Here is a 10417-nt window from a genome sequence, read left to right as displayed (position 1 = left end):
TCCTTTTATGTAATAAGAATTCTACACAAAGTAAGCAACTATTTCCTGTTGTCCCCAGGTCACTAACAACAGAATTCTTACAAATGCTAACCAGTCAGCAGCTGGTAAGAAGAGCTGAAGGCACTGCCCTGGTCACTGTGTGTGTTTTACTGATCACTAGGTGGGGGCTTTGTTGACTTTGAGCTCATTTGCAATGCCAGCAGTTGGTGAGACTCAGTTCCACAGTCTCAGGACAGCTCTGCCTGTCCTGGGAGTTCCCATCCACTCCATCCATCGCAGCATTCAGCTCACAGCTCACTGGGGTTGTTGAGCTAATCTGCTTTCTTGGAAAGTGTTCAACAAAACCAATTAAACAGCATCAAAACAAACAAACAAAACTAAGGCTCAAATGAAAACACTTCTCCCTGTGCCCTCCCCCCAGTGGGTTCCCTGCTATTCCCAAAGACATGGAAAAGGAAGCTACAAACATGTTAGACTACAGAAACTGAGTTGCCATCAAAAAGAAACATACACTCACCTTGAGAATTAAACTTTTTTATTTTTGCCATAGAAAGCTCTAAAAACTAATATCACGTGTTGATTAATGAAAAGTAGAACACAACTTTAAAAAGTAAGTTAAGGAAAGACTGTACAACTATATACATCATAGGCTGGGGAAAACCAAGGAATGTTTCACAAAGAACATTTCCTAGGCAATAGCTGTTGATCTCAGAATTCAATGTATATAGTTGTCAGCTTCTGCACCTTTTTATAAGCTGCATGCCTTAACAGAACAAAATAAATAAGCAGTAGATGTTTATTTAGTTCACATAGTGGAATGTTATGGTATGCATCCCCAAAGAAACCAGACAGTGAGGATGCAGCCACCATTACCATATTCTTCAGCAGATCTGTTAATAGTTTTATATGCATAATAAATGACTGTGAGGTTTGCTACCTTAGTCTGTTGAAATTTTTCATTTCTATATAAATGCTTCGTCAGATTCAACCTTTTCCTTCCATTATCCCAAAGCCAATTTCTTAATATTTACATAACTTTTTTCATTAAGTTAAACTGGAAGTCAAATGCTTACAAAAACAAACAAAAACACAAATGTAAGTGCAATAGCCAGAAATCTAAATATAAAAGCTTACTCATGGCCCCATAAAAAGTTTTAAAAGAATGGATTTAACATGTTTCCAAACCAATAAATACTGGAAGTGAAATTTAAAAAATGCTTTACATACATCTGGACTTTGGATATCAAAATCACTTCCAAGGAAAACTGAAGACCCTGAGACACATGCAAGCACGAGTCTTCTAGCAAAAATAGTTACAAAGCCCTAATTTTCCAGTTTTCCTCCAAAAAGAGACCTTTACTAGGCACAGTTTAATTTAAGGTTTTAAATATATCAGCAGCAAATAGTGATAGCCATTATGTTTAATTTTGCACTTTGTAATGTATGCTTAATTCCAGATCCCAACACAGGCCATTTACTTAAGAGTTGGGCTCGATGATCCTTATGGGTCCCTTCCAGCTCAAGACTATTCTGTGATTAACCATGTATCATGTCAAAAACAAAAATAATATTGCATTTGTCTCATCACGAAGTTGAAGAAGTCCAACCACAGCATCAGCCAGCTGTGCTAACACAGGCAATCCACACTCATATCCCATGAGGATAATGTGTGACTGCAGAAATGCCACCTCAGTTACTTAAAGCATGACCCACTGGATTCAAAGAGGTCTGCAATATGACCTGGAAATGATCAGGTATATCATGTTCTTGGCTGACAAAGGAGAAGTGCTGAGCATTACATGCACCACGTAAACAAATCTTCCTCCTATCACAGCTCACATGGATTTCTGGTATAGTTTTTGTAGCTCAACTTATAATTGAACTATTTACCATTTAAGTGCCTTTCTGTGAAGAGTACTGTGTAACTAAAACCTTTAACTTTGAGAGTCATAAAATCAAGATACTAACTTAAAACATGAAAAATAAAAGAGAAACCTGTAACTGCAATTTAAGCAATTAAAGGTTTCCATAACTAGTACTATGCACAACAAGTCTTTCCCAGTCACCTCCAGAACTTGAGGAGTTTTCATATTACCATTTACAAAAATTCAACGAGTCACTAACTCTGAAATGTTAAACTAGGACTCCAGTAAACAGCTGTTTTTCTCTACCATCTCCTGATCAAGTTGGACATCTAATTCATCTTTTAACTGTTAAAACAGGTACCATTGCATGGAGAGTAAAACGGCAACATAATAAACCCAAACCTGGAAACAGCTGAAAACTGGACAACTGCAGAGAAATTATACTTTGGGTCATGGTGAATAAAGGGTATTTTCTGGTTGTTAGTTTAGTCCTCATTCTCCAAAATGTATAAATGGGGCCAAGTAGGAGGGGAAATCCAAATCCCTGTTACACTTGAAGATCTAACCAAACAGGCATACAAGATCTTCAGCAGTCTCAGTGCTAAACCAATACAGCACTTACATGAATTCATAGTTTAGAGAAGCCTTCAGCTAAAACCAAATATTTTTATTATTTCAAAATTCTGGACTGAAGACCTTCTTGGAGAGTGGAGGAAAAAAGGAACAGCATTTTATATCAAACTAATTACTGGCATTTTTTCCAGCAGTAAGAAAATGCAACAATATTTCTCAAGCTGTAAGAAGGCAAAATTATCCTCTTCCTAAGTGGTCTAAGTTTCTTCACTATTCATCTTTATAGGGTTTGTTTTTTTCACATTGCAAAAAGAGTAAAATGCCAAAGTCCAGGACACTGAATACTTAGCTCACCATACTGCCAAGTGTAAGTAAAGTTTGTTCAAGTTAGCCCTAACTGAGTATTGCTTGTTGACAAGACTTTTTGCATGAAGACAATCCATAATGATGATTCATAATATTTATAAAAGCAGAACTAGGATGCTAGCTCAAAAACAGAGTACTCCGGTGTAGTAGGGGATCATGTATTTTGGCCCCTTGTGAGTTGTGGGATTATTTTTTTTTAATGGTTCCATGATCAAGAGACTATGATAAAAAAATCTTACTGTTTTCTTGGTTAACATCTAAACAGAATTCAGCATTAAAGTGCTAACATGAAAGAAATTGTTTACATGGTAAGTGTGGGTACAGGAAATATCTCAATTAGTTTAGAAATATTTCTAGATCTTTAGAATGAATTGTACATTGTCAAGCCACAAATCCTCATGTTTTGATCAAATTTAACATATTTGAAAACTCTGGTAGTGCCTTAGAATGTCTTACTCTCTATTCAAGTAAATTTTCTGATTAATTGCTTCCACAAATCACTGCAGTTAACATGGTCCATCTAAGTGTTACTATTTGGTTACTTGGTAGAACAAGTAACTTCTTTTACCTTTAACCTTTGCTTTTACAGCAGTTTTAACAGTTCAGTTAAAACAGTAGCAATACTCCTGCACTGAATCCTTTTTCCAGCATTTCAGACATTTCAGTAAGATTCTGGTATCACAAACTCAAATTCAGTACTTCCCTCTGAGGGGTTTTGTTTAAAAATTGTTTCATTTCCCTGCGGAACGAAAATGTCATCCCAGGTGATTTGTTTGGCTGGAGAGGTGGATGTTGCTCCTTCAGGGCCATCCTTCCCTGAGCCAACACGGTAGACAACTCCGCCGTCGCTGATGCCTGGGACGCTGCTGTGGCGGTCACTGATGTAGGCGTACTGCCTGATCTGCAGGGACCTGCAGGGGTGCAGCCGGTACAGCTTGGTGTCCCCGGAAGGGTCCTGGCTGTGAACTGATCTGATGTGGGAGATGGTGATCTGGTAGTTGATGAAAGATTTGCCGCACGTCAAGCACTGGTACCTTCTCTCCCCGGTGTGGTGCAGTTCATGCTTGGTACGATATTCTGCCAGAGCAAAGACTTTGTCACAGTAGCGACACGGGTACTTCTTCTCCCAGGAGTGGACGTTGAAATGTCTCCGCAAGCTCGTCAGACACGCGTACGACCTCTTGCACACCATACAAATGTAGTAGACTCTGCCATCCACTATGAGCTCGTAGTGGTCATCGTGCTTTACTTTCATGCGTTTCCCCTTTGGAGATTCATCACCAGACTTTTTGGGTGTGTCATCAGGCTTGGCTTCCCCTTCCTCAGAGTCACCCTTCACAGGGATGACTATGTCATAGGTATCCTCTCCGATATTTGCATAAACCTTACAGCCTGTGGATAAGCCTCCTATTTCAGTTGCAGTATCTAGTGTTATGATTTTCTGCCCATCTGCCACATTCCTTGATGTTAGACCCGAACTCAATTCCTTGTTGTTTCCAGAAAGGACGTCTGAGATTTTTATTTTAAATTCTCCAGCTTTAGGAGGTGGCTCTTGTGAAAATGTAACAACCTGTTTTTTCTGTACACCTGATCCTTCAGTGCTCCCTGCCTTAGGAACAGAAGATTGCTGAACCAAAGAGCTGCTGCTGACCGAACCAGGACTAGAGGAGCTAATGATATCAACATCATCTTCAACAACCTCTTCATCATCAACAGCAGCTGATTCCACTTCAGTTACGGAGCCATTATTGGATGGCTGCTGGTTCTCCTCAAGTAAATTAATTGTAGGAGTCACGTGTGTTTGATGCAAGGAGCTGGCACCAAGCGATGAGTTAAGCAGAGGCTTGTTTAGCACAATGATATTAGGAGTAAAATGCTGCGGCGTTGCCGAGACGAATGATTCAGCACCCGACTGTGTTTGGCTTGGGCTTAGCTGACTGGCAGACAAAGTGAGGTTCTGAGCTGCTGTGGTGTTTGTCAAATGGGGAGAGCCACCACTGCCACAGGATTTTTGGTCAGAAGCTCCAGCTGGACTTGAGCAAGGCTGGTTCTGGCTTGTAGCATTTTTGTCTTTAGTACATTCTTTTGGAGGAACAATCTCAGAACAAAAAATTACATCATCATCCTCATCATCCGAATCGCTCACTGTGATTTTTGTAGTCTCATATTCTATGCCATGTAAGGAGAATGACTGTGTTATAACTGGCATCCCATCTGCTGCCTCTTGACCCTCTGGCCTGATTGCAGTTACCTGTGTTTCAGCATCTCTTTGATTTGGACTAGAAGCTGAAGTTCCTGAAGCACTGTCTTTGACCTCGCTTGGCGCATTTTTGCCTTCGGCCGGAGGTGTGCCCAGATCAGCTATGAATTTAACACCCAGCTCCTGCCCTGATTTAATCAGTTCATCAAGTAAATCAGATCGGACACTGATTATTTTGGAACTATAAATATAATTAAGAATTTCTGCAAAAATTTCTGCTCTTACAAAGCTCAGTTCAACCACTTGACCAGCCACTGAGAAAAGCTGATGAAAATATGTGCTTGAGGCTGAAAGGACGTTTCTGTGAGCTCGAAATTTCCGGTCCTCCACAATGACTGTAACATCACAGAAAAGTCCATGGCCACGTTGCTCATTCAAAGACTGAAGAAGCACACTAGAATATTGTGTGTCTGTTGCAGAAATAAGTTTTTTCCCCTCCATTCCTAAAAAGGGAAAGCAAAAGATATCAAATTAGTAAAAATGCAGATACACAGTTTTAACAGCATGACAACATTCACATATTTACTGGCTACTCCTTCTTTAGGAAAAAACAAATCTGAGATACTGTTCAGAAGATTATGTGCTCCTGCACTCTGCAAATTTGTTTCCTATTGTTGTTTGTCCTTTCCTCTTCTCCATAAGGTTACGTGGAATTCTGAATATATCCTCTGTTCTTACCAAGGTTCTTACAAGGTGAGGAAAAGAGAAACAACACCTCATCTTAAGCAACAGCAAGTAAGTTTAATTATAAAACCAAGAAAATGTAAGTTTTGGGTCCCAAAAACAGCTTTAAACATTATTAGTAATTTATTTTTAATTGTGAAATATTCCATAGGTTGTTATGAGAAAGCCAAATATCATGAAGTTATTTATGGCTAGACACCAGAATCTGTGTGTCGACGTATTACCAATCAACTGAGTTAATGAAAACGCTATGGATAGTGCACTTACTTCCCCAGAAAAATAAACTTTTTTTAACCCCATGTCACATATTTGCAAGGCTTTGTATTTCAAACCGAGACTCGGAAGCAGCACCGTAGCGAAGCAGACCTGCTAAGTCAAAGTAACCTATCCGTCAGCACTGCCCATTCAAAGCCCCCCAATAACCGGCAAAAAGCAACATCCAAATGCAGTACAGCGAGTCACGGGCTCTAATTTTACCCGTAAAACTTTTATTTCCGCAGGCCAGGCCGGGCCGGGCCGGGCCGGATGAGACGCCGCGGCCGGAGTCGCGGCCGGATGAGTCCCAGCCCGGGGGCGCGTCCTGGCCGGCTCCCCCGCGACCCCGGGCCCGGCCGTGAGAACCGCGCTGCGGGCGGGGCCGCCGAGGCAGCAGCGGCCGGTCCGCGGCCGGAGGCCGAGCGGGAGCGGCGCGCTGACAGCGGCGGGCCCGGGAGCGGCCTGGCAGCACCGGGCCCGGGCTGGCGGGCGGCCCCGCCGCCGCCGCCGCCGGCGGAGCCGTGCCGAGCCCCCGGCCGGGCGGGAGGGCAGCCGAGCCGCCGAGCCCGCGCTCCCCGCGTTACCTGCGCCGCGCTCCGGCCCCGCGCCCGCCGCGCCGCGCCGCCGCCGGGGGGCGCTGCCGGCGCTGCCCTCGGCTCTGACCCGAGCGGCCTCGGGAACCTTCGCCGGGGCGGGGCCGGGCCGCTCCCGCCGCCCCGCCCCGCGCCGCGCCGCCCCGCGCCGCCGGCGGCCCCGCGGCCGCGGCTCGGACACACCGCCCGCGTCGCGCCCCGAGGAGCGAGGCCCTGACCCTGCCTCGGCGCAGGCCGGCCCTGCTGCGGCCCTGGCAGCTCCCGGCCGGCTCCCCGCGCTCCGTTCCCGGGCGGAGGCGGCAGCGAGCCCCGGCGCTGCCTCACGGCCGAGCGCGGGATGAGGCCGTGCGGACGCTGTTTGCCGCTGGGTCTCGTTTCCTTCCCGGGGCCACTGGCGCTGCTCTGCCAACGCTGACGCAGCCGGCACCTCCGCCCAGCACCGAGCGGAGCTCAAACCCACACCTGAGCACCCTTGCTGCTGCTGCGGGAGCATTTCTTTGGAATTCTTTGCGCCACAGGCACACGTGTTAGACTCTGCCAGCAGCCGCACGGACATGTACGGCTTTGGCACAGAGTGCCTTTGACCAAATGCGACTCTCGGCACATTAGCCGTGTGGCCACTGGAGTGACACATCCACAGCACGGCCTCTGGGAAGCTGTTGCTGTTCAGGAATGCTCGAAGAACACCGAGATCATAAAAGATACTTTTTATCTGTGGTTACTGATCTGTTCCTTTTTTTCCCCTCTATGCATTCTGTGGACTTGAACCACAGGGGTTCCTGATTTTCCTTAAGATTCAAAAACTTTGACAAGAACGAATGTCCTGTCAAGTTCGATGACAAACGTAACAGGCCACAGTCACTGGCAGACATGACTGCAATCCTTCACCTTGTAAATCAGCAATGAAATGGTCCTGCCAGGTTTATGAACAAGAAACAAATAATAATTTCTTCTAGCAAGAATAATCTTTCTTCTAGCAAGAAAATCACCTGCCAGGCTCCCTGTATTTGTATAGCTAGTAACACAAATGCCTTTCTGAATTGAGGCTTAAGATTTTAAATGTTACAAAACCAGTTTCTGTTTATTTATAGGTTTTACTAGAGAGTCAATTGCATGAGGATAAATATTAGAAAACACTCATCAGGAAAAACATAGGCTTTTCTTCCTCACATGATCCTTCAATTCTTTTCTCCTTTGATAGAGGTTCTTCGTAATTTTTACCCATGAGGCTATATTAAATGAAAATAATACTATAATTGTTTAAATACTTAATCCAGTGCTTTTTTTCTCCTCCAAAAATGTGTGATGGCCCAAATTAAACAATTTTTTAGCCTTGCATCCTCCAGCTTTAAGGATTTCTATTCTCAATACCTCATCCAATACTAAATAGCTAGTAGGAAAATTTACAGCCACAGATGAGCACTTGGAAGGATTCCTGCTCCTAAGGCATCACCAGATCTCAAAAATCAGGTTTAAACCACTTATTCTTAGGCACAGAAATGCTGCCTGATTTAAAAGCTGCTGGGAGAGCTGCACCATCTCCTTGACTTTTACCTTTCTCACAGCAGCTTTTCTCTATGGCAAGTCCTTCTGTCAGATAAAAAATCTGAACCCCACGGTCACACTGCTGCAGTCAGGACAGAGTTAATGCTCTCCCCAGCTCAGCCAATTTGACTGAAGCTGCCACCATCTTGCTGCACCTAAAAGCTGAATTTCGGTGTGCATTTTTTTTTTTGTCAGTATGCATCTCCTATTTTAGGGATTGTTCTTTCCACTTTTATGTTCAGATAAGCGTCGAAAGTGTTTGGTGGTTCAAGTCACATAAAACCTTACAATATCAATAACAATATAAAAGAACCATTTTATCTAGGATAAGAAACATCCAGGATATAGAACTACATGTGGTTGTCTTGGAACTGAATATGTAAGAGACCCAATAGCAACTTTTATCTTAATGTATAGAAGTGATCAAAAAAACTTTGGGGTGGAGGCTCTGAAAATATGAAGTACAAATTTAAAGAAATTTATGTGCAGGCCTTTACAAGACGACAAAACAGTATGTAATTCAGTAACGAGTTTTCAATTAAGCAACTTGAGAAGCTTTTTTGTTTTTAAAAAATCCACTTTGCGAGAATAGAAAATTCTTTTAAAGAACTGACAAAGTAACATTCTCCTTCATGAAAACAAGTATTTTACATTAAAGTAAATTAAATTTTATAAGCAGAACAGTTAAGGGTTTTCAATAAAAATTGAAATTCAATAGTTATCCTACCTAAGAGTACCTTTAAGGACAGAAATATTCTTCACTGTGGGAATTCAAATAAAAAATCACTGCTTCTGAAAGACTCTAAAATACAAATTTTCACTGTTTATGCCTTGAAGGAATCTCTGAGACTATTTCTCCTGCCAATCCCATTATATAAAGCTTCATATATCTGAATTAAGAGTCCAGTAATCTTTTTATTGACATTAGTAGTTGTTGTAGATGCTGTTATGTACCGCATGACATTATGACTTGTTTACAAAAGCACTTCAAGTCACCTAATGGTATTAGGTAACACAAGTGCAGATTGCTCCTGAGGCAGATGTTTTAGGCATCATTTAATCAGATCTAAAATAATCCAAAATTAGTTTGCCGAAATAATCAAAAGAAGGGAGAATATACGCTGTCCTCACACAGACACAGGTGACAGTAGTGGGAATTTCTGGTAAATCTTTTCCCTCCCTCTACTGCACATGGTTCCGTGTACCCAAATAAATACACAGTTTAAATAGGCTTCCTCCATCTTACAGGGTTTTTTAAATGCTGTTTATGGTAGGTTTAGGAGCTAAAATACTGCTCCATTTGTGAAAAAGAGACTGGCATACCCTGACATAATTTCTAGACAGCATAAACCAGCATGGGCTTCCCAGGGTGTAGCAGCTGTCCAAAATGCCCCGTTTACACGGAGCTGGCCAGACCCAGCGATATCGCACTGCATTTCCAGAGCTGAGCAGAAACTCGGGGTTTATTTAAGAAAGCTCCGTGGTAACGTGGTCAAACCTGAGGGGGAAGGGCGCTCACAGAAGAGTGGGTGTCTTATCTGAATATATAACTTGTATCATCTTTATGGATAAAGGTTAAGGCTGGGAAAGACCTAAGATCATCAAGTCCAACCTGAACCCAGCGCCAGCACCACGTTCACCATTACACCATGTCCGTAAGTGCCATCTCCACATGGTTTTTTAATATTTCCGGGGACAGTGACTGCACCACTTCGCTGTGCAGCTTATTCCTGTGCTTGATAACCTTTCCCATGAAAAAAAAAATCCTAATACGCACCCTAAAGCTGCCCCGACGCAAGCTGGGGCCGTTTCCCCCGTGCTGTCAGTTCTGCCCTGAGCGGCCGCACCGGCAGCGCCGTGTCAGGCCGCGGGGAGGTGCCGGCCCCGAACACGGGGCCGGGCCTCGCCCGGGCCGGGCCGTGCCAGGCGGCGCCGGGCCCGGCCACGAACGGGAGCCCCGCCGGGGCACGCTGAGCTGTCCGCGGGGCAGTGCTGCTCCCGGGCCGCCCTGGACAGCTCCCGGGGCCGCGGCCCCGCGCCGGTGCCCGCGGAGCGGGGCGGAGCCGGGCCCGGGCCGCCACCGCCCCCCGCCCGCGCCCCGCGCCCCGTCCGCGCCTCACCTTCGGCCGCCGTGCGCGCGTCCATCGCTGCCGGGCGGCCGCCGCGGGGCACAAAAGGAGCCGCCGCCGCCGCCGCCGCCGCGTTGCCGGCCGGGCGGGTGGGGCGGTGACCCCGCGGGCGGGGCCGCCCCGCTCCCGCCCCGCTCCCGCCCCGCT

The 10417-nt window shown here is 45.0% G+C and overlaps 1 protein-coding gene across 2 annotated transcripts; it reads right to left on the bottom strand.

The window, feature by feature from the left end:
- Positions 1 to 518: 518 nt before the first annotated feature.
- On the bottom strand, positions 519 to 10392 carry ZBTB33 (zinc finger and BTB domain containing 33). 2 transcript variants are annotated; one of them, XM_021548407.3, is made up of 2 exons: positions 10262 to 10392; positions 519 to 5507 (listed from the first exon to the last, which is right to left on the bottom strand). In XM_021548407.3, the coding sequence occupies exons 1-2, from the start codon at positions 10284 to 10286 to the stop codon at positions 3466 to 3468; spliced, it is 2067 nt and encodes a 688-aa protein (XP_021404082.3). In that variant the 5' UTR covers positions 10287 to 10392; the 3' UTR covers positions 519 to 3465. The 2 variants fall into 2 exon arrangements, with proteins under 2 accessions (XP_021404082.3, XP_021404083.3); XM_021548408.3 differs by lacking the exon at positions 10262 to 10392 and adding an exon at positions 6588 to 6691.
- Between the last annotated feature and the right edge of the window lie 25 nt (positions 10393 to 10417).

This window comes from Lonchura striata, chromosome 4A (genome assembly GCF_050655825.1).
Source record: "Lonchura striata isolate lonStrDom1 chromosome 4A, ASM5065582v1, whole genome shotgun sequence".
NCBI classification, from domain to species: domain Eukaryota; kingdom Metazoa; phylum Chordata; class Aves; order Passeriformes; family Estrildidae; genus Lonchura; species Lonchura striata.
Note: the sequence above shows the minus strand (reverse complement) of the source record. Positions and strands in the feature narration are given on the sequence as shown.

Excerpts from the sequence above, each read along its gene's own strand:
- ZBTB33 (XM_021548407.3), bottom strand. The coding sequence starts at position 10,286 with ATGGACGCGCGCACGGCGGCCGAAG. Across the intron at positions 5,508-10,261 it reads CGCGCGCACGGCGGCCGAAG|GAATGGAGGGGAAAAAACTT; the intron begins GTGAGGCGCGGA and ends TTCCCTTTTTAG.